The 22600-nt window shown below is 53.7% G+C and overlaps 1 protein-coding gene across 2 annotated transcripts; it reads left to right on the plus strand.

Annotated features, from left to right (window-relative positions):
• The first annotated feature begins 1136 nt into the window (after positions 1-1136).
• Positions 1137-20911, plus strand: Lmna (lamin A/C). Of its 2 annotated transcripts, none has more exons than XM_005080125.4 (12): positions 1137-1741; positions 14304-14460; positions 15731-15856; positions 16102-16272; positions 16447-16572; positions 17830-18050; positions 18138-18360; positions 18806-18913; positions 19010-19129; positions 19498-19587; positions 20277-20543; positions 20781-20911. In XM_005080125.4, the coding sequence occupies exons 1-12, from the start codon at positions 1386-1388 to the stop codon at positions 20805-20807; spliced, it is 1992 nt and encodes a 663-aa protein (XP_005080182.1). In that variant the 5' UTR covers positions 1137-1385; the 3' UTR covers positions 20808-20911. The 2 variants fall into 2 exon arrangements, with proteins under 2 accessions (XP_005080182.1, XP_040608403.1); XM_040752469.1 differs by lacking the exon at positions 1137-1741 and adding an exon at positions 9800-9862.
• Positions 20912-22600: the final 1689 nt, after the last annotated feature.

The raw sequence follows: 22600 nt of genomic DNA on the forward strand, positions 1-22600 counted from the left end.
GCTAGAGAGGCGTGTGTGTGCTGTTCTTGCTTCTGCTGCTCTCCTTTGGAATGGAACCAGGATGGAGACCCTGTGGTAACCAACCCTACTTCCCATCCCATTCCTCTCTGCAGGCCCTTCTTGTAGCCACAAAAATCTGGAACCTGGTGTCCTGGCCGTGTGACGAACGCACGTACAGCTGGTATCTGTTTTAAATTATCCATTAAAATAAGTACAGTCCTGGAAAAAATAAGTACAGTCTTGGAATTGGTTGGGTGGGGTAAGCTGTAGAAAGGGGGCTGGAGGGATTTCACCAGCCTCTTTTTCCATCTGTCTGGGCCCAAAGGGAAGGGGCAGGAGATGGGAGGGGCCAGCTCCTGGCTTCTATTCTTGGCCTTCTCTGGGGCACTGAGGCTTATTGCTTAGATCCAAAACCCAGTGCTTTGTTTCAAAGTCAGAAATATAGGGGAAGTACATAGGTAAGAAGGTTCTTGATCTTTGTCCCAAACTTGAAGGCATAAAGTAATTACTCAGCCACCAAAAAATCCAGACGTTTGCTGGGCGGTAGTGGCACATGCCTTTAATACCAGCTCTTGAAGGCAGAGGCAGGTGGATTTCTGAGGGTTTGAGGCCAGCCTGGTCTGCAGAGTGAGTTCCAGAGAAGCCTTGTCTCAAAAAACCAAAAAAGAAAAAATCCTTTTTCCTCCCACTCCTGCCTGGCATAATGAAATGTAGCCCTGAATGGGCCACCCCTGTGTGCGGGGGGAGAGGTGACTCACTATTACTACTGGGTGGGGGGAGCAGTGGGGGGAGAGGGTGAGTCACTGATGGGCACCAGCCTCAGTCCTACCCCCCCAGTTTCCTGGATCTATGGCCATGTCTGGCTCTCCCTACTTTGCACCTACTTCCCCTGGTCCCTAGCCCTTTGCCCACCCACTCTCCTTCCTGGGTTCTGCTCTTTACCCCAGAAGGCCAAAGGCATGCTTGGAGCTGAAAGAGTTGAGTAGGCAGGAACCCATGCCGCGAAGCCCCAGGCCAGAAAGGGGTGCCGTGAAGAGGGTGAGGCTTGGCAGTCCTGGCCCCTCCTCACCATACCTGCCCCCGCCCCTTTGGGTCTGCTCCTTTAAGAACCGTGGATCCACCCCCCCGCAGAGGAGGGCCTATTAGAGCCTTTGCCCGGCTGTCAGTGACTCAGTGTTCGCGGGAACGCAGCCTCAGCTTCGACACCAGCCAACCCAGATCCCGAGGTGCGCCAGCGCCCAGCCCAGATCTCCACGCCTGCCAGGAGCGAGCTTAGAGGCAGTCGCCGGCTCGCTGTGCCCCTGAGCAGCCTCTGTCCTTCTGTCCAAGTCCCGCGTCCTTCTTGGGACCCCTGCCCAGCGGGCAGCACTGCCACCCTGCCGGCCATGGAGACCCCGTCCCAGCGGCGCGCCACCCGCAGTGGGGCGCAGGCCAGCTCTACTCCGCTGTCGCCCACTCGCATCACCCGACTTCAGGAGAAGGAGGACCTGCAGGAGCTCAATGACCGTCTGGCGGTGTACATCGATCGCGTGCGCTCCCTGGAGACGGAGAACGCAGGGCTGCGCCTTCGCATCACAGAGTCTGAAGAGGTGGTCAGCCGAGAGGTGTCCGGCATCAAGGCGGCCTACGAGGCCGAGCTGGGGGATGCCCGCAAGACCCTCGACTCTGTGGCCAAGGAGCGCGCCCGCCTGCAGCTGGAGCTGAGCAAAGTGCGGGAGGAGTTCAAGGAGCTGAAGGCTCGGTGAGTGAGGCCAGGCCGGCACCAGACAGGCAGCAGTCACCGGTAACTGGCCATCCAGTCCCCTCCTCCCCGGAACTGCCTCCCGCGGGTGGCTGGCAGTGCCAAGGGGAATAGACAAGACAGGACACAGAAGGGAGGAGTCTCTGTGAGAGAGTGGGGGCTATAAAGAGTGGTGGGGGCACTGGGGCCAAGTAGGGTTGGCAGCAGGGCCTCATTCTGTCAAGGTGGGATTTTACGGTCATATGGGGGATGGGCTTGAGCAAAACAGAACTGGCTCTACCGGGTCTTGGAACTCCCGGACACTCGGGACACATCCGAATGGGTGAAAGGGTTATGTTAGAACTTTCTTGGCAGCTTTGGCACTATGCCAATTTTGCCCAGCGTGGCTCAGAACACATGGTGTCCACTAAAACATAGCTCTCACACTGACACTTGTCCAGTGTTACTTAGAAGGGTCGGCAAGGCAGCATAGTCTCCCCTTCCCGCATGGCTGTGTTAGCATGGCCTTCTGGTTCTCTCTAGGAGCTGAGATGTCTGGGGCTTTCCCTAGACTCCCAGGCCCACCAGAAGCACACCAGGAGATCTGCTCCCCCCGCAGATCCCACAGCCCTTGGCCTGCCTGGCCCAGGAATGCAAGGGAGGGTGGGGAGGGAGGCTGGGCACAGAGGCTGAGGAAATACTGTTATGCCTGGGTTATGCACCCTGCTTCAGACCCTGTCTCTCTGCTTGGGCCTTCAGGGTTTGGAAGCTCTGTCCTTTCCTCCCTCAGCCAGTGAGCCCCTTTCATTTTCCTAAGCAAGCCAGACTTCACCCTGGCCCATCCTCTCAGCGGCTGTCTTCATCTCGTCTTATTAAACTGCTGGAATACAATGACATTTTTGAAATCCGGCCGTTAGGGAGCTTCAGGCCACTCCCGCCTCACCCATCCCTGCCCCACCCTACCCCACCCTACTTGACTCCACCTTCTTTCTAAAAAGCCCTTCCAAAGTCTGGGAAATTTAGGCCAGGTTCTTCCTCCCAGACTCGCATTTGGTTCTGTGCTCCTTGGTCCTTTCTTCTGTTGTAGACCCAAGCCAAGGGGTGTTGAAGGCGCTTGTAGGTACCTTAGGGGTTTGGTACCTTTGGCCTCTCCCTCTATTTTTCTCCTTTTGCCTAAACTCTTCTCCCCAAACTCTCTGTGTATCCATGGTTGGTCATTACTAAATTCCAGACCTAGGCAGCGAGTATGGTGGTCCAGCCTTTCTTTCTGCTAAAAGAAATTACCTGCCTTTTTTTTCCATCAGAGACATTAACAACTTATTGAGAAATGTCTGAGGCAAGTTAGAGGAGTCCTAGTGAGTTAACTAGTTACTGGTCTAAACTAGTTAAGTCGACCACCAAAGTTCTTGCAGAACCCTGTGAAGAACTTGGGTAGCAGACCTGGGGACAGCATTGATGGGAAGCAGGGCCAGTGGACTCATCTGGCCGTGCCTCCCAGCGCAGCTGTCCAGGCCTGGAACACCAGGTGTCGTTTGCACATGTGGGTAGGGACCGGGTGATGGTGGACTTGTTATATTTAGCTGCCTGCCCCATTCTCTGCTGATCCTCACTGCGGAGGTGGGGCTTCCGGGAAGGCTGGTGGGTGGACACACCTGGGTCCAGGCCGGTGGGACGGAGTGGGGGTGAAGGAAGCTGAGGTGGGGTGTCTGCCCTTCTGTGTCTGTAGTAGGAAGACAAATGGCTGCGGCTCCTTGTGGCTGCTGAACTCAGCCTGAGGTAGAGACATAGCCTGGGTGAAGTTTGAGGGGGAAGAAAGGAATTGTCCAAGCCTTCCCACCAAGACTGGGAAAGGTGACTAGTTTAATGTTTAATTAGAGCTCAGAGTTCAGGGTCAGGCTTGGAGTTAGACACAGCTGTCTGGAGACCCTGTGACAATCTTTGGCACAACCAACCCTGCTTGGGTCTCTCAACCACATCCACAGGCCCCTTCTTCTCCAACTGGATCATAAGTTGGGGGGCAGGGGACAAAACAATACTCTCCTTCCCTCTCTTCTCGAGGTTTAGACAGCCAAGCTAGGGGAAGGGACAGTTGGAAGCAAGGGGAGCGCTCACCAGTTCTAGGCCTAGAGTTGGATAGGCCTTACTCCAGGCAGGACAGCTTCGTGGATGAGTCAGATGAAGCTCCTCCCACCCTGTGTCTTTACAAGAGACAGCAGGACACGGATGTAGACCACATGTGTCTTAAAAGGGAAGGATAGGGGCCTGGATGACCACACCTTCTGCCTTCTCCCCACATCGTCCTGGGGTCCCTCTCCTGCCTGCCTCTTGATGTTTAAGTGTGTGTCACAGTGTGCGTGGCAGAGCACAACTTGGGAATATGGTTCTCTCCTTCTACTTAATGTGGGGCTTCAGGACCCGACTCAGGTCATCAGGATTGACCCACCAAACCTTCTCCATAGTCCCTTGCCTCCTTTCCTGTAACCTCTGATAGTAACCCTAGCTCTCAGGAGGCAGAGGCGGGAGGATCACTGTTAGGCTAGCCTAGCTTACAAGGCTAGTCAGGGCTATATAGTGAGGCCCTGTCTCAAACAAAAGAAAGGAAGCAGCCTGTACTGTAGTTACTCCCTAACTCACTGCTCCCTTGCCGAGTGCTCAATGCGCTTTTCTTTCTTCTTTGTGAGGAATGACACAAATGGAGGTCAGAGGTCAAGGTACTGGAGCTGGGTCTCTCCTTCCACTACACAAGCCCCAGGGGTGGAACTGAGACTGTCAGGCAAGTGCTTTTACACACTGAGTCATCTTGCCAGCCATCAATAAACTAGTCTTTCTTTTTTCCAAGACAGCGTTTCTCTGTGGCTTTGGAGGCTGTCCTGGAACTCACTCTGTCGACCAGACTGGCCTCGAACTCACAGAGATCTGCCTGCCTCTGCCTCCGGAGTGCAACGCCTGGCTAATAAACTATTCTTTTATTTTTCTTCAGATCTTTAAAATTTTTTCCATGTATGAGTATTTTGCCTGCATTTATATACCATTTGCATTTGATGCTTGTGAAGGTTAGAAGAGGCATCGGATTCTCTGAAACTGGAGTTACAGATGCTTGTGAGTTACTACGTGGGTGCCGGAACTGAACCTGAGTCTTCTGCAAGACAAGTGCTCTTAACCACTGAGCCAACTACACACACACACACACACACACACACACACACACACACACACACTTTTGCTTGTTTAATTTTTTGAGACAGGGTCTCATTTTGTAACCCTTACTGGCTTGGAACTGGATATGTAAAACAGGCTGACTTCAAACTACAAAAGTCTGCCTGTCTCTGCCTCTGGGGTGGTGGGGTGACATGGGTCACCATGTCAGGCCATTCCTCACAATTTTAATTATAGATAATTGATACTAGAGAGATGGTTCATCAGCTAAGAGCACTTTAGAAGACGAAATTCTCAGCACTCACGGGTAACTTACAGCTGCCTGTGACTCCAGCTACAGAGGATCTGATACCTTCTTCTGGTTTCCACCGGTCTGTGGGCAACCACACAACATATCGTAATCAGTATACACACAACCTCTCTCTCTCTCTCTCTCTCTCTCTCTCTCTCTCTCTCTCTCTCTCTCTGCACACACACACACACACACACACACACACACATTTAGAATTTTTTTATTAAAGAAAAAGACTGGTAGAATCTGGAGCCAAGGTTCTGAACAGGCATTGTGCATATGAAATTAGGCAAAGGGGCTAGGGTGTGGCTCTGTGGCACGGTGCCTACCTAGCACACCCAGTCCTGTGTTCCATCCCTGTCACCACACACACACACACACACACACACACACACACACACTACTATATTGGGTTGTAGCTAAGGCTCAGTGGTAGAGCACTGTCTAACATGCTTAGGGCCCTATGTTTGGTCTCTAATGCTAGTCAGGTGTGGTAGCATAAACTTGTAATTCCCCGAGTTTGAGAGACTGAGGCGGGAGGAGTATTGTGAATTCAAGGCTGGTCTGGGTTATATAGAGACTCAGAGTGTGATCGGAGCGTTCCTTCCATGAGAAACTGTTGGAGTAGGTCCAGGTCAAAAATTGGGATAATTCCAGACCCAGAAGCACCTCTTCCCCCCCCCCCCAGTTGGCAGGCTTCTGTGACCCCAGAAGCAGAGAGATGCAGGCTTAAGTCTGTGGAGGCTGCAGTCACAAGAACAACGGTAGAGGTTAGTCCCATACCCCGAGGGGGTGAAAGGTCAGGATGTGAGCGTCTGACTTCCGGCCGCTACTCTATTAAACCTTCTTTAGCATGAAAGATGAGTTGGACATGTAATGGGTTCACTTCTGCCGCCTAGACACTCTGCTCTGAGGCCAGTGACACGTTTGCCACAATCTTCAGACTTGGCTGCCTGGTTTGGAAGGAGGCTGTGCCCTTTGGCAGAACTGTTACACTGATAGAGACAGGTGTCTTTGAGGGTACCTGGGTCCTAGGTGCCCCTGTCCACATCCCAATTACAAGGAAAGAAGAGGTGCAGCTATCCCTGGGGGCTGGAAAGTGCTTAAGTGGGCCAAGGGAAACCGAAAAGCCATTCCTCACTAGGGTCCCCTATTGCCTTCCCCTGTCTCAAGAGGTCAATGATACTCCTGCATGTAACTCAGTAGCTCATTGTCAAGGCTGAAGCCAGGGACAGCTGGGAGGACAACTGGGAGTAGATGCCTTCACCTACAGCTGTGCCCTCTGCTGTCCTTATACCCTCTCCTGCCAGCCCTGCCCAGCTCTGACAGCTGCAGCAGCTAGACATGAGGCTGTCTGGAGCCCCAGACGCTAGGCTGAGTCCCTTTTGTGTTCTCCTTGGCCCCAGTAATGTACTGAAGGTGACACGGGCCAGGCGCTACCATACATACTGGAGAAGTGCAGGGTCTACTAACTCTGAGTGAGGTGTTTCACCAGCCAGAAGACAGTGTGAGGTCACAGTTAAACAGCTGTGGGAGGCCCTCAGTGGCGGTGATTCTAGGCTGTGTGACCTTGAGTTAAATCAACTCCCCTCCCTGTGTTTCCCTAACAATAAAAATAGAGCTGTGGTGGCTCAAGCCTTTAATCCCAGCACTTGGGAGGCAGAGGCAGGTGGATCTCTGTGAGTTTGAATTAGTCCAGGACAGGCTCCAAAGCTACACAGAGAAACTCTGTCTCGAAAAACAAAACAAAAACAAACAAAAGAAGTTAGAACATATCTCCAGACATACTTTGGGTTTCAAAGTAGTACAACGACCCATAAAGTGAGGAGAAGTCCTCTACCACGTGAGAAGTAATAAAACGAAGCACAGTCAATTGGAGTATAGTTAATAGCCAGTGCAGTTTTTTATAGAACTGTTTCCCACAGCGGTGGGATTAAAACCACAAGTCTCCTTCCTGTCTCTCAAAAAGAGCTTGTTACAAATGGTTAATTATTGTGACATTACTGTCTTGGCATAGGCTTTGTTTTCACTGCTGTTGGGAAAATAAAGTTCGTTTCAGTGTGTCTACCTTCAGGACAATAGAAAGGGCCCTATCATGTAGCAGGACAGAGTCTGCCCCTGGCATTGACTGACCAGTTCGGGGGACTGGAGGGAGGCTCCTGGGAAAGACAGGACTGACCTCTTCTGCTGCCAGGGTCAGATATCTAGGAGCCAGTGGGTGGTGACGGTGACGGTGACCTGACCTGCTCACCTGCGACTCATATTGGTGTCTCCGGCCTGAGGTGGGCTGTGAGTAGGTCTTGGCTCTTACAAATCCTGTAAGAAAAGGGACAGTATTTGGGAGTGTGGGGCGCTATCTAGTTATAGGAGAGGAGGTCAGAATCCTGCCTGCTGAAGCCGGGAATAATTCTGGCTGGGATCCTGGGTCCAGATTGGGGAGCTGAGTCATGGTGGAGTGCAGGGTTCAGAGTGGAAGGGAGCCCCAGCGCTTGTCCAGTCGGTAAAGAAAACGCTGAGGTGGACTTTGCTTGAGTCACACCAAGCCACAGCAAGAACAATGTCTGATTCGGTGGGGACACAGAGTCTCTTTAGGGCCAGCTCAGAAAGCTAGAAGCCCTCTTATCAAGGGCCTTTTGGATATAGCAGACCACGGCGAGGAGGCTTGGGGAAATGGAAAGAAAGACTCCCCTTTCTCCCTGAAGAAGCTCTGGCAACTTCTGCCAGCTGGGTAAACGTGCTGCATCTTTCCAGGTTTAGACCTGATGTCCAAAGCTTTCCTCTACTTCCTTTGCCGACCTGGGGCGTGGCTCAGACTCTCTTCCTGGGACAGTCAAGGTTAATAAGTGTGTGCTACCAGATGGAGGGTTACTAAGTCCCGAGAAGATGGAGGGTTACCAAGTCCCGAGAAGTGGCTGCTGAGTAACATTTCAGGAGGAATCCCTCGGGTCCCCCACCCTCCCTCCCCTCAGGGCATCCTATCTTAGGCCACTCCTCCTTACCTTTCTGCTCTTTCTTTTGTCTGTCCCCACCCTGACATTTTGTGACAATACAAGCTCAACTTCTGGAATGATAGACTAGAAGGATGGGAAGAGAAGTTCGTCAGGGCACTTAAAAGGAGGGACGTAGTTTGTGAAGGAGCTGGCTGCTGGCTCTAGGACCCCCGTGCTCTGGCCTCTGGCTCCAGGCTTCTCTTTTGTACAATGCCACGTTGATACTCCCAGCAGCTGTGACTCAGGCCTGGCCCCTAGCCAGGCCCATTGCCTCTGCTGGAGTGGTGTCTGAACATGTCAACAGGCCTGCTCTGGGCACCAGAACCCTACCAGACTCTCCCTCCTTCTGGAATTAAGACTTGCTTTGTCTTTGGGGAGAGCAACTGAGATCCTGGCTGCTTTGGAAGTGGATCTGAGAGGCCTCAGATCCCAGGCCCGCATAGCATCCAAGAGGACTGAAGGAACTGAGCTTTCCCAGCTGTGGGCACATGTGCCAGCACAGGGAGGCCGGTCCAAGCTCCGATGCCTACTGTGTGTCCTTTTCTTTCTTTCCTCCTTTCTTTTTATTTTATTTTTTTTTGAGACAGGGTTTCTCTGTGTAGCCCTGGCTGTCCTAGGACTCACTCTACAGACCAGGCTGGCCTCAAACTCACAGAGATCTGCCTGCCTACCCCTGCCTCCCAAGTGCTGGGACTGAAGGCGTTTGAAGGTGATGTTTGAAGGTGATCAAGGGCGGTAGATTCATTAGGCCTTTCCCATTTTCTCTGGGATTTCCCAGAACACAGAGACTGCACCCGTATTCTCTACAGCCCTCCTGTGCCCTAAATCTCCTTCTCTTTCTCCTCCCTTCCCTTCCAGTAGCCCTCCTGCCTCACCACCCCAAACCCTCTCTTCCCTTCTCTTTTTGTGTTGGGAGTCGAACCCGGGAAATTACACCCCAGGCCCATGTGGTTTTCTTTGCTAGCCCCTGTCTGTTGTGAACGTCCCAGGTGGGTAGATTTTTAGTGTCTGGACCTGGGCCTCTCTAGGCTTTGGAGTCTAAGTCTGTCTCGCAGAAATCAGTCCAAAGGTCAGTCTAGAGGCCCTGAGCACCTGAGCTCTAAGGTATCAAGGGACACAGAGAAAAAGCCAAAGATCCCACAGGTAAAACCTGGGCTGAGGTGGAGCACAGCAAGGGGTGGAGGATGATGGGTGGGGCAGCTGTGGGGGGTTAGGTACCGAGCCCGTTCTACTTAATATGCATGCACGCACCATCCATGTCTACATAATTAAGACACAGGAAACTGTTGCTAATGGGAAAAAAATAGGGCCTGGGAATGTATCTTGCAAGAACGTAAGGGTTTGGGTTTCATCCACAGCACCCCGTAAACACGTCATCCCACCACTTGGAAGGTAGATGCAGGAGGATCAGGAGTTTAAGGTCATCTTTGACTACTTAGCGAATTCCAGGCAGCTTAGGAACTCGAGACCCTGTCATGAATAAAAATGAATAGTAAGTAAAGCAGTAAGGGTCTAGGTCGCGCTGGGGCTTGGGCAGGGTAGGGCCGGAAGTTAACAAGGTAGAGGTTGCAGTCCAGGAGGGTCTGGGAGCAGCACCTCAGTACCCTGCCCAGCCATAGGGGTCACCGGACCTTTCCGGAACTCCCAGGGGCGCGAGGCCTCGCTGGCTCTCTCTGGTCCAGCTATGGGGAACGCCGAGGGCCGGTGAGGCGGGCGGGCGGGCCGGGCGGGCGGGACGAAGGCCGGACCGTCATCCCCTCCTGCTCCTTATTTTTAGCTCTGTGTAGAGTCTGAGCGGCTGGTCCCTCCCCCAGGACAGGGGAGGAAATGCAGGCCACTCCCTCTGGGTTTAGGCTGTTGCTCCCGGCAACCAGGCCAAACAGGCTGCGCGGCTTCCATATCTGGCGTCTGAGGTGGCTGAGGAGGATGACTCAGTGGGCGGGTCAGCGCCTGGCCCTGTGCCCACCCAGCCCCTCTGCCACTGCTGATTTCTCCCCCAAAGCAGCCCGGGGACCCCAACCTAGTCCCCCCACCCCGTCCCGTCAGCTTCTCACCCTATTCTAGACTGCTCTGCTCCCCTCCCCCACGCCCCTCTTCCAGCCAGAATTGCCCACTGGGATGAGTTAAACCGGATACCCAGCTCTTCTTGCCCCGGCCCGGAGGCAGCGGGGATGCAGCTCAGGCGGAGCGCTCTCATGACGCCAGGCCTGGAACAGGACACAGGCAGGCAGTCTCTCTGCCCCTGAGACCACTGGATGGTTTCCAGGCCCCTGCCCTGGTATTGTGGGTCTGAACGTGAGTCACCCGAGGAGCCCAGGTTCCTACCCCCTTCCAGCTCCCCCGTGGGCCCCACCCAGTCCTCCATGCCAGCCCAGCACAAACCAGCTTTCCCACTGCCACGCCCAGTGGGCTGGAGCTGGACCGCACCTCTACGCAGCCTCAGAGGCCTAGTCCTGTCCCGGTGTCTTCGAGGCCTGCCAAGGAAGGCTGAGGCCCTTCTCTCTAGGAAGGAAATGGTGTTTGGTAGAGGACAGTCATGTAACTCGATTTTTTCCCCCTCTATCTTGTTAATCTATTTTAAATGATAGCAAATAATTCTGCTATAGCGTTGTTTAAACATGTAAATTATGTTGCTATTCATAAAGTATGCTTTTTTTTTTTTTTTTTTTGAGGCAGGGTTTCTCTGTGTAGCGCTGGCTGTTCTGGAACTCACTTGCTCTGTAGACCAGTCTGAGCTCCTGCTTGTCTCTGCTTCAGAGTGCTGGTATTAAAGGTGTGTGCCACCACTCAGTCCTGGCTGACCTGGATGTATGTGTGCCGGACTGGCCTTGAACTCACTGAGATCCACTTCCCCTGACACTACCTTGTCAGGCTTAAAACATGGTTTTAAAAGGAAAAAACTGATTAAAAGAGAGACAGATTAGCTGAGCCATGATGGTGCATGAATCCCAGCCTTTGAAGGCAGAGGCAGGAGGATCTCTGAGTTTGAGGCCAGCCTCGTCTACGGAGTGAGCTCAGGACAGCTACACAGAGAAAAAAAAAAAAAGAGAGAAACCCTGTCTTGAAAAACCAAAAAGGGAAGAGATCAGAGAAGAGGGAGAAGAGTGTAGGTCTGGTCCTTCCCCCACACATTTCTGTGCTTGTGGTTCTGTCTGCTGAGCTCCCAAGGTCTGAGTCATGAGCCCATAGGTGATAGTGGCTTGCTTCTTCCCCTAGCTGGGGCTCCCCATGCCTGACGAAAAACCACAAAGGCTCTTCCCTGATTCCATCTGCTTGAGGTTTCCCTCAGCTACAGGGTGTGTCTTAGTCCTGTAATGGAGTCTCCAGTGCCCGGGTGGAAACCCTGGAGGAAAGGGAAGCAGTCCCCTGGCTTCAGTGAAGGCTTGTGCCCAACTGGTGCGGAGAGGAACCTAACCTGCTTCCCGCAGGGCCCTGGCTGGAGCTCTTACAGGCTTCCTTTCCTGTAATCACATTGGTAATAGCGCCCGTCGCCGAGGGCAGCTATAAAGATTAGCTGAGCTAATACTGTCTTGGTTACAGCAGTGCCCGGTATATATAATAGGTTCGTTCATTAGAAGTATTTGCTGTTGCACCCATGTGCTACACGTTTCTGTCAGCGGTGGCCCACATATGGCGAGGGTCCCATAAACTCCTATCACCTGTGTGCACATATTGTGATGTTTGCATAGTGATGAAACTAATAACTCCTCATTATGTGACAACTCCACTGTTATATGACACACGGTTATGTTATCATAAAAACCCAGCCCTGTGCATATCAGACCATTCACTCCTGGAGGACAGGGCTGTTGCACCACATCCCAGTACAGACAAGGACAAGGGGAACCCTGGGAATTACCCCTCTAGTGTCCAAGGAGGCTGGACCAGGAAGTGTCCCTGAGGCATGTTCAGAAGGCATCCGGCCCCATCAGGGATGGATTTGTTGAACACAATCTGCTTTCTTCTCTCTCTTGGCTTATTTCTTCGTTCTCTCTACACCTGTGGCTTAGGAAGGCTGTGAGATAGAGGGGAAAGTCTGAGATCCGCAAGAATCATGAGAAAAAAAAAAAAAAAACAAGAATCATGAGAACACTGCCCCTGCCGCTGTTTCTCATCTCTGAAAGGAGGGGATCCAGTGACTCTGAGTCTCCCCACATCACCAGCAGCAGCCCAGCAGGTGGCCTTCACGGTGGAGAGGCCCCTCTGGGAAGCCCCTGCCGGCCTTGGAGCTGGCCCAAGGAGCTGAGATTCTCTGTCTGCAACTTGTTTCGCCCGTGCTTTTTCTTCATTTTCTGTCCTCCCCTGCAGCTGCCTCAGCTTCGGAAAAGTTCTGAAGTCATGGAAAGTTGGGGCTGTGCTTCTAGCCAGGGCTGGGCCGGATGGCAGCCAAAACCTGAGCTGGGTTTTGACTTTATTTTTAGCTTTTCGTGCTAAGATGGAGGAGGAGAAACAGTCTCTGGTTTTGGAAGGGCCTCTGCAGGAGAAAGACACTACTGCATTAAATAACTGGTTTTGTGTTGTGGATGGAGCAAACATTGCCTGGGAGTAGCCTCTGGGACCTCATACTCTTCCCTAACTCTCCGTCCCCCTCCCAGACCAGTAGAGCCCAGGTGGAGGGTGTGGCTCTTTGAAATGTCCCAATGTCCCGAGTGTCTCCTCCCTCTGTAACTTCCCTAGGTCTAGCCTTTTCTTTCCTGCTTCAGGGTGAATCGCTAGGCTTGTTATGTTGCTTAGAGTTTTGTGGCAGGAGAAAAAAATGTTGGCAGAGCTGTTCTTCCTGGAGTGGGCCCTCCCTCGTTTGCCCACCTTCTTTACTTTTTTAATCTTGGGGGAATTAAGACAACATGACTTGCTAATGAGGGCTGGCTTAGTGGAGGTAGAGGTGGAGGTTGGAGGAGCCTTGGGTGTTGGTCCTTCACCTTCGACCTGGCTTGAAACATGGTTTCCTGTGTGCTACTGCATAACCAGGGTGATTTGAGCTGCAAGCTTCCAGAGAGGTTCTCTCAGCCTCTGGCCTGGCCGCAGAAATGCTGGGTGGGGTCCCATCCAGGCTCTAGGGGCTGAGGGTCCAAACAGTTCTTCGTGCTTGCAGGGCAGGTGCATCGCCCAGAATCGTTGTTCCTTTGTCTCGGGGGCTCCTGCTGAGAACCGCTGCTGCTGCAGACAGCAGCTGGCAAGGACCCTTGGGTCTTCTCTGCCACTCCTAGGGTCTACTGCACCCTGCCCGATTTGGTGCTTGTGAAGGCATTATGTCTGGAGAGTTCTCAGGCTTTCCAGAGATTTTTCAGGAAAAATTCAGGGCCTCTCTGCTTCTCTTGCTCACTAGCAGAAAGAATCCGGAATGTGGGGGAGGCAGAGGCAGAGGCAGTGTCGGGTTGTAGAGTCTCCTCTAAAGCTAGGGATAGGGTGTGGCTCCAGACTGGAACCCCATGGATCTGGGATCCAGGGATTGACATCTGGAGTGAGAAGGGCTTAGCCTCTGTCAGGACTCTGGAGGAGGCTGGCCCTCTGCCCTGCCAGGGTCAAGGGTCTTAAGATTAAGTCCCAAGAAGGGAAAGGTCTCATTCTATGCCTCCTCATCCTTGTCCCTGATCTCCCTAGCCAGATTTTCTTTTCCCAAAGCCCCAAACGGGCAAAAGGGATTAGACCAATATGAAACTCAAATTGAGAGGTGTTGGGACTTTGAGGTGTGTGTGTGTGTGTGTGTGTGTGTGTGTGTGTGCCTGCCCCAGACACTCCCAGTCTGTTTGCTCCAAGGGAGGGGAGCAAGCTGGGAACTGGGTGGAGTCTGGGGAGGAAAAGGTTAAGGCCCTGTGTGGGAGGGGGTGGGAGACAAAGGTGCCCTGTCTATTTTAGAGGGAATGCGAGGGGAGAGAGCCAGGCATTCATATCATGCGATCTAGTTTTGCCCTTGGCCCCAGGCACGTTCCTTGGCCCTGAGTCATGGGAAGGGTAGAGAAGCAGGAAGGGGCTTTTGGGAAATCTTAGGGGAGGTAAGAACCCAGCCCCAGAAGCTTGTGGATGCAAACAAACCTAATGTAAGGTTGCCCTCTTCTGACTGTTGGGAGGACCACAGAGCAGTCCTATCCCAGCCAAGTGGGCTCCTGAAATTGACTCTCCTCTCCTCTCTTCTTCTCCTTCCTAGCAATACCAAGAAGGAGGGTGACTTGCTGGCTGCCCAGGCCCGGCTTAAGGACCTGGAGGCTCTCCTCAACTCCAAGGAAGCTGCACTGAGCACTGCTCTCAGTGAGAAGCGCACCCTAGAGGGTGAGCTCCATGACCTGCGGGGGCAGGTAGCCAAGGTAAGTCACAGGGCCCTCCTGTGATCCCAGTGACCCAACCTGAGGAATGCATACGGACTCTTCCTCCTCAGCCTGCCCTTGGGAGGTGTCTGGTCTGACCTGTCACTCAGTCTGCAGGCCATTCATTCACCTGTCCAGCATCTCTTAGCTCGTCTAGCCCATCGCTCGTCCTTCTTAGGCCACCAAGGCACAGAACAGAATCCACAAACCAGTTCCACTTAACTGTACAGTGTATTATGCATAGCTCCAGATCCCTTCTCTCCTGTCTCCTCTTCAGAGGAAAGCTGTCCACTGAGGCCATAACAGCGTGCTGATGGCTAATTATACCTAGGTGTGGGGCAATACTGTGCTGTGTGTGCACAGGGTCCGCTACTTTCCAAACACTGCTGACCCCTGAGTCCTCACCTTACAGACAGGGCTGAAGAAGCAGTGGTGTAGTTTCAGGGTCTTGCCTGCTTAGGTCATGGGCCAGGCTTGGAGCCCATGAAGAGAAGCTAACGTGCCTGGGTGTGTTCTTCTCGAGGTCCCCTTCTCACCCCACCGCACCACGAAACACGGGAGAAAGCGGCAGGCTGACTCAAAGCCAAAGTGGGGCCCCTCCCTCCCCAGCTCTTGGAGGCTGCTTGGCCAGCCTGCACTTCCAAGATGAATGGCTTAGCGTGTGCTTCCTGCAGGGCCTTTTCCAGGGCAGATAAGGGATATCTTGGTCTGATGCTGCGGAGACCTCCCTGCTTGTGTGCCTTGTACTGGTGCCCTGCAGCTACTCCTGTCCCTCCTCAGACTCACTAACAGACTCAGTCTCAGGCCTTCCCAAGCTCCTCCTCCTCCACACTCCACATAGACCTCTAGCTGCCCTGTGGTGTCAAGGAAGGGAGGCCCTGAGCAGGGGAGGTTATTACTGATGTTCAAGTTTTTCTTTTTTCACTTATTTATCTTTATTGCACGGGCCCCTACACGCTACAACACACGTGTTAGGATGAGAGGACATCTTGCAGGGATCTGCTCTCTGCTTCCCACATGGGCTCTAGGAACAGAACTTAGTTTGTCGGCCGAGTGGCAGGCACCCTTACCTGCTGAGCCACCTCACTGGCCCTCAGCCGTGATCTCTTAGTGTTGTGGCTGTCGTGGGCAGCTAGTGTGGGGATGTGGACGCTCTTCCCCTGGTGGCGCCGAAGGCCTTCACTGCCTCTTGACCCGTTCTCCCTGGGGACAGCAATCACTCGGCTTCCTTGACGTGTTCTCTACATGACCTGTGCTCTCTTCCTCTCAGCTTGAGGCAGCCCTGGGTGAGGCTAAGAAGCAACTTCAGGATGAGATGCTTCGGCGAGTGGACGCTGAGAACAGGCTGCAGACCCTGAAGGAGGAACTGGACTTCCAGAAGAACATCTATAGTGAGGTGAGCACCACGTTGTACCTGTACCAGCCGAGCACGGATCAGCAACGGCTGGACGTTGGGCTCAGGGCTAGGGATCACCTGTATGCCAAACTCGCCTGTCTGAAGTGGCACGTACCCAGCTCCTAGGCTAATGGAGGGCTGCCTGGGCCTGTAGGGGTTAAGGCAAGGCAGGGAGCATGGACTTCTGGGTCTCATCTTCTGAGGAGTCATTCTGATATTCATTCCTGTGTCTTGAACCCTTTCAGGAGCTGCGTGAGACCAAGCGCCGGCATGAGACCCGGCTTGTGGAGATTGATAACGGGAAGCAGCGTGAGTTTGAGAGCCGGCTGGCCGATGCCTTGCAGGATCTGAGGGCCCAGCATGAGGACCAGGTGGAACAGTATAAGAAGGAGCTAGAGAAGACATACTCTGCCAAGGTGCTGGCCTTACCCTGTCGTCTCCCTGGTGCTGCCATGCTGGGTGTGCCTCGGGGGTGGGTGGATGGGAGCAGGAAGATTGAGCCAGGACCTGAGGCTGCAGCAGGGAACCATCCTCAGGTCGCAGGTTCTATCCCTCCAGGTCCCTGTGCTAATACTGTGTGCTCCCTGCAGCTGGACAATGCCAGGCAGTCTGCCGAGAGAAACAGCAACCTAGTGGGGGCTGCCCATGAGGAGCTCCAGCAGTCTCGGATCCGCATCGACAGCCTCTCAGCCCAGCTCAGCCAGCTCCAGAAGCAGGTGACGCCCCGTTTGCCCTTCCCACCAGGGCACTGGGCTGGGAAGAGGGGGAATAAAGGGGAAGAGGGACCCCAGGACTACACACTGCTGTTGTGTGTTGTCTGCCTGTGTCCCCTTCAGCTTGCCTTGGTCCTCAGAGCCTTTTATCTTTAGTGTGGAAGGGTTTCCTGTTTATTGTGTGTGCTGGAGATGGAACCCGAGGCCTCGGGCATGGTAAACAGGTGCTTTATCACTGAGTTAGGTTCCCAGCCTCATTTCCTGTTTGAAAATGGAGATTACCCTGGGCTGGGCTAGTGGCTTAGTTGGTAGAGTACTTGCTTATCATGCATGAAACCCTGGTTCTATCCCAGCACAACATAGAACAGGGCATGGTGGAACATGCCTTTCAACCCAGGCCGGAGTAGCAGGGATTCAAGGTCATCCTCAACTATATAGCAAGTTTGAGACCAGCCCAGACTGCATGAGACCCTGTCTCAAAAAAAGAAAAGAAGCCAGGCAGTGGTGGTGCACAATTTTCATTCCAGCACTTGGGAGGCATAGAGAGGTGGGATCTCTATGAGTTCAAGGCTAACCTGGTCAAAAAAAAAAAAAACCCGAAAAATAGAAAATAAAAAAATGCCTAAAATAAAAGAAGAAAGAAAAGAATGGAAAATGGTGAACACTCTTGTCCTCTCTAATTCACAGATGTGTCATAGCACTGCAGTGTGAAATGTTACAAGTAACATTATTATTATTATTATTATTATTTTTTTCAAGACAGGGTTTCCCTGTGGCTTTGGAGCCTGTCCTGGAACTCACTCGGTAGACCAGGCTGGTCTCGAACTCACAGTGATCCGCCTGCCTCTGCCTCCTGAGTGCTGGGATTAAAGGCGTGCGCCACCAACACCCGGCTACAAGTAACATTATTTTAGATGGCTGTGCAATTTGTGACAAGAGGCAGGGGTGTAGCCTCAGAATGAGAGGCTTCAGTTAGATGTTAGAAAGAGCTTCCTGGTTACTAGATAAGGCCATCGTGCCGTCCCCCCCACCTTTTTTTTCGAGACAGGATCTTTGTGTAACCTTGGTTGTACTGGAACTCACTGTGTAGACCAGGCTGGCCTCAAACTCACAGAGATCCTCCTGCCTCTGCCTCCTGAGTGCTGGGATTAAAGGCGTGCGCCACCCTGGCTTGCCGCGGTGTTTCTAAGGAGAGCCCCCAGGTCCTGAGTGCCCCTCCCTTGGGAGCTCATCACACCTTGTCTTTCCCACCCACCGCAGCTGGCAGCCAAGGAGGCAAAGCTGCGTGACCTGGAGGACTCCCTGGCTCGCGAGCGGGATACTAGCCGGCGGCTGCTGGCGGAAAAAGAGCGAGAGATGGCCGAGATGCGGGCGAGGATGCAGCAGCAGCTGGATGAGTACCAGGAGTTGCTGGACATCAAGCTGGCCCTGGACATGGAGATCCATGCCTATAGGAAGCTGCTGGAGGGCGAGGAGGAGAGGTGAGCCAGGAGGGGTCAAAAGACGCGGGCGGGAGCCTCGGGACCGCAGCTACCGTGACCAACCCCATCTCCTCTCCACTCTCCCAGGCTACGCCTGTCTCCCAGCCCTACCTCGCAGCGCAGCCGTGGCCGCACCTCTTCTCACTCATCCCAATCGCAGGGTGGGGGCAGCGTCACCAAAAAACGCAAGCTGGAGTCCACTGAGAGCCGGAGCAGCTTCTCGCAGCACGCTCGCACTAGCGGGCGTGTGGCTGTGGAGGAAGTAGATGAGGAGGGAAAGTTTGTGCGGCTGCGCAACAAGTCCAACGAGGTGGGCCTCTGGATCAGGGTCTTGTATTCAACAGCTGGGCGACACTGGTTCTCATGGAGCATGTCTCTCTGGGAATTTGGAGTGTGGCAGTCCCCACATCTCTAAATTGTTGGGAAGATGAAAGATACTCGAGTGTGTGTCACAGCATGCATATTCACACAGCCACAGTAGGACCCTTGAGGGTTAGGTTAGGGGGTTTGAATACCAGATACGGTGGTGGCAGGCCTGTTTCCTTTTCTTTTTGTTTTGTTTGAGATAGGGATCTTGCCCAGGCTGACTTTGATCTTCTGGGATCAAGCTATTCCCCCTGTCCTCCTGCCTCAGTACCAACCTCTGTAGTAGCTGGGACTACAGGTGTACACTATGGCATCTGGCCTACCTGGGCTCTTTTGTGAGATAAGTCCCAGGCTGAGCCTCCCTGTTCTCCTCCCACCCCCACTGGCAGGACCAATCCATGGGGAACTGGCAGATCAAGCGTCAGAATGGTGATGACCCCTTGATGACATATCGCTTCCCACCAAAGTTCACCCTAAAGGCTGGGCAGGTGGTGACGGTGAGTGGAAGGGTGTTTGGGACTCTGGAGTGGAGAACTTGGTCTCTGGACAGGAGCGTTAAGAATAAACACACTTCTTAAACTGTCTTTTCCCAGATCTGGGCTGCAGGAGCTGGGGCCACCCATAGCCCCCCTACTGACTTGGTGTGGAAGGCACAGAACACCTGGGGTTGTGGGAACAGCCTTCGTACAGCTCTCATCAACTCCACTGGAGAAGTGAGTATGCTGCAGCCTGGACCAGGCTCCCCCTGGTGGCCATAGTAGGAGCCAGCTATCCTCAACCCAATGCAACCTTGGATCACGTTCCAAGTGCCCACCCAGTAAGCAAGCTAGCAGGGTGATGGGTGGAAGTCCACCAGTGAACGTTGCTAGCCACAGACTCAGCCTAAAGAGAGCTGAACTCCCATGGGTGTCCTTCCTACATGTGTATACAAGCACATTCCTTGACTCCAGCATCAGAGGTCAGAGCAAATAGCCGGTTAGACAAACGGCAGAGCCTGGGAAGGATCTGGGAAGGTACTATGGATAGACAGGCTGCATGGCCCTCACACCCTGACTCTTGGGCCTGGGCCTGTGTCCCACAGGAAGTGGCCATGCGCAAGCTGGTGCGCTCAGTGACCATGGTTGAGGACGACGAGGATGAGGATGGAGATGATCTGCTCCATCACCACCACGTGAGTGGCAGCCGCCGCTGAGACCCAGCCCACATGGGTGGCCCTGCCAGCCTAGGGCAGCTCTCCCGCCTCCATGCCAAAGTCTTTTCATTAAAGAATGTTTTGGAATGCCACTTGCTGCCCTGGCCTTTCTTCTCTCTCCTCCCTCTACCTTGAACAGGGAAGCCAGGTGTCTGGTAAGAAAGGGAGTGGGGACCTTCTGGTGCCATGGACTGTTCCACGGTGGTAGTGGACAAGGGTCTGGATCTGTCTCCTGGGAAGGGGATGGAGGACAGAGGCCCAGCCCTGCCTCTCTCCCCAGCCCACTGCATGCATCTCCCCGTCTCTCCATCTGTTGCATGCTTCCTCTCACGGTCCTGTTTCCCTACAACAATGCTTTCCCTCATTCCTGTCCCCTCACAAATTACATATCTCCATCTCTCATCTCCCTCCCAACCTCCCTGTAAGTTTCTAGGATTCAGGAGAGCGTGAAAGCCACACCTCTCCATCTCGAAGCCTTCTTGGCCATTTTCCCCTGTCACGTCCTTGGTCCCGACCACAGGCCTCCCAAGTCCCTATTGGCTCCAGCTGTCTGGGTACAGAGGCCACCTTCCCGCCCGATGGCCAGGAAACTCTAGGAGCCCAGAGCCTGGTCCTAAGCAGTCGGTCCCAGACGCACTGTCCCTCCTGAGCCTTGTCTCCCTTCCCAGGGCTCCCACTGCAGCAGCTCGGGGGACCCCGCCGAGTACAACCTGCGCTCACGCACCGTGCTGTGTGGGACTTGTGGGCAGCCTGCCGACAAGGCTGCCACTGGCTCAGGAGCCCAGGTGGGCGGATCCGTCTCCTCTGGCTCTTCTGCCTCCAGTGTCACAGTCACTCGAAGCTACCGCAGTGTGGGGGGCAGTGGGGGTGGCAGCTTCGGGGACAGCCTAGTCACCCGCTCCTACCTCCTGGGCAACTCCAGTCCCCGGACCCAGGTGAGTCATCCTCGATTTGCCTCCCCCCTACGGCAGGGCACTGCTCACCAGGCAGCCGGGCAGGGCAGGCCACGGGAGTGGGATCCTCCTCCTTGTAGCCTCTCTTGCTCCCTGCCCCTCCTGTCTGAACCCCAGACGTGAGGGCAGGGCCAGAGCCAGAGGGTGAGGGTTGGGGTCAGGGAGGGAGAGGAAGGGTCAGCCACTGAGCTCACACCTCTGCATTCTCTTCTCTCTTAGAGTTCCCAGAACTGCAGCATCATGTAATCTGGGACCTGCCAGGCAGGGGTGGGGCCAGAGGCCACCTGCTCCCACCCCACCTCATGCCCACCTCCTGCTCTGCACCTAATGGGAGCAGGCCTGAAGCCAAAGAAAAAAATTATTTCCTGCCTTTGGTTTTTTTTCTTCTTCTATTTTTTTTCTAAGAGAAGTTATTTTCTACAGTGGTTTTATACTGAAGGAAAAACACAAGCAAAAAAAAAAAGTCTCTATCTCAGTCCTAAGTCCTTCCCGTAATTTCCCTGTATCTGCCTTAAAACCAGTGGGCTTCTCAGGGAGCCCAGGGGAAGGACTGCTTTTATAGCGGCTAGTTTCTGTCCTGCTGCCTTGGCCTTGCGCTCATCCCAGCTCCCTGTGACGTGGTGCCTGAGAGAAGGCGTGGAGTTCTCTTCACCAGCCTCCTCCAGACAGCTGGCCCACCGCCATGCCAGCTGCAGAGAAAGAGGGTGCAGAGGGGTGACTGAGAGAGATCAAGCCTCTCCTGGTTCCACTACACTTGGCTGAGGCTCCTCTGCCTGCTCAACCCTCTGCCCCTCCCTAGCCTGGGGTCAGTGGATTCTCCCAGGTCCCCCTGCCCCGCCCCCGCCATGCTTGCTTTTTCTGTATTTTATTTAGACAAAGATGGGAATGACATGGGAGGAGGAGGAGTTTGAGCCTGCCTTTCCCCAGCGTTAGAGCCTGGTGGGCCCTGTCCAGGCACTGGAAGCGGGGTACAGGGGAGAATGAGAACGTAGGCTGCTGGGAAGGGTGAGAGCCTGCTGGGGCCCTGCCCCGGGGAGGCCTGTGAGCAGAGTAGAGGGCGTGGTGATTGGTGGTTACGGTAGACACTAAGGAGCCCTTCACCCCATTCCCCATCTGCACCTCTGCTCTCCCTCCAAATCAATACACTAGTTGTTTCCATCGGATGCTGTGCTGTCTCTCTGTTGGGTGTCACATGTGTTTTGAGGGGCAGACATATGCACGCATCGGTGCCACGTGTGTGTCCCTGTATATTCAGTGCTACCCAGACTCCCCCTCGTGTGTGAGGGTGCGTGCTGGGTGCTGCAGGGGGCTTCTGTGAAGACTGGCGCATGTGGGCTGAAGAAGAGGCATTTCCTTCCTAACCTTCGTCTGCCCAGCAGTGGTCCAGCACCTTCTAAACGGGGCCCTCGTGTGTGAATCGGAAGACACAGGAACAGAGAGAGATGGAGGGCAGAGTGGCTGGATAGGAACAGCAGAACTTCCTTTGCAAAAGGCTAAACCTGTAGTCCCAGCACTCTGGATGCTTTGATTGCCTTGGTAGGTTGAGATATTCTCAGGGGTAGAAAAGCCAGGTGTAGCTCACATCTGTAATTTCAACACCTGGGAAGCAGGGGCAGGAGGACTACTGCAAGTTCAAGGCCAGCCTGGTCTACACAGTGAGTTCCAGGTCATCTAGGGACTCTGTCACCAAAAATAAAATAAGAAATAACTTTAAAAAAGGAAGGAAGGATGGGAAAGTCTGGGGAGTTTGAGACGACTAGCCTGGGATACATCAGACCCTGTTTCAAAACAGAGTGTTAGTGTTTCCTAGGAGGGAAAGCTCGGCATTCAGTCAAAAGTGATTGAGGGCTTTGCAGAGGGCCTGTGTTTGGTTCTGTTCCCAGCACTCCTATCTGGTGGCATCCAACATGTCTTCAGGTCCCCAAGAGCAGCTGCTTTCCAGAATATACACCCCCCCCATGTTCCCTAACTAAACAAACCCTCTTAAAGAAATGATTGCGCTACATAGAATGCTGTGTGCCTCTGATCTCAGCATTCCA

This window comes from Mesocricetus auratus, unplaced genomic scaffold (assembly GCF_017639785.1).
Source record: "Mesocricetus auratus isolate SY011 unplaced genomic scaffold, BCM_Maur_2.0 Super-Scaffold_100009, whole genome shotgun sequence".
Classification (NCBI taxonomy): domain Eukaryota; kingdom Metazoa; phylum Chordata; class Mammalia; order Rodentia; family Cricetidae; genus Mesocricetus; species Mesocricetus auratus.

What these genes read in the sequence shown, in the direction of transcription:
- Lmna (XM_005080125.4), top strand. Translation starts at nt 1,386, where the DNA reads ATGGAGACCCCGTCCCAGCGGCGCGCCACCCGCAGTGGGGCGCAGGCC. An exon ending in AGAAGACATACTCTGCCAAG is followed by an intron (nt 16,273 to 16,446) that starts GTGCTGGCCTTA and finishes TGCTCCCTGCAG; the next exon opens with CTGGACAATGCCAGGCAGTC. An exon ending in CTGGAGGGCGAGGAGGAGAG is followed by an intron (nt 18,051 to 18,137) that starts GTGAGCCAGGAG and finishes CCACTCTCCCAG; the next exon opens with GCTACGCCTGTCTCCCAGCC.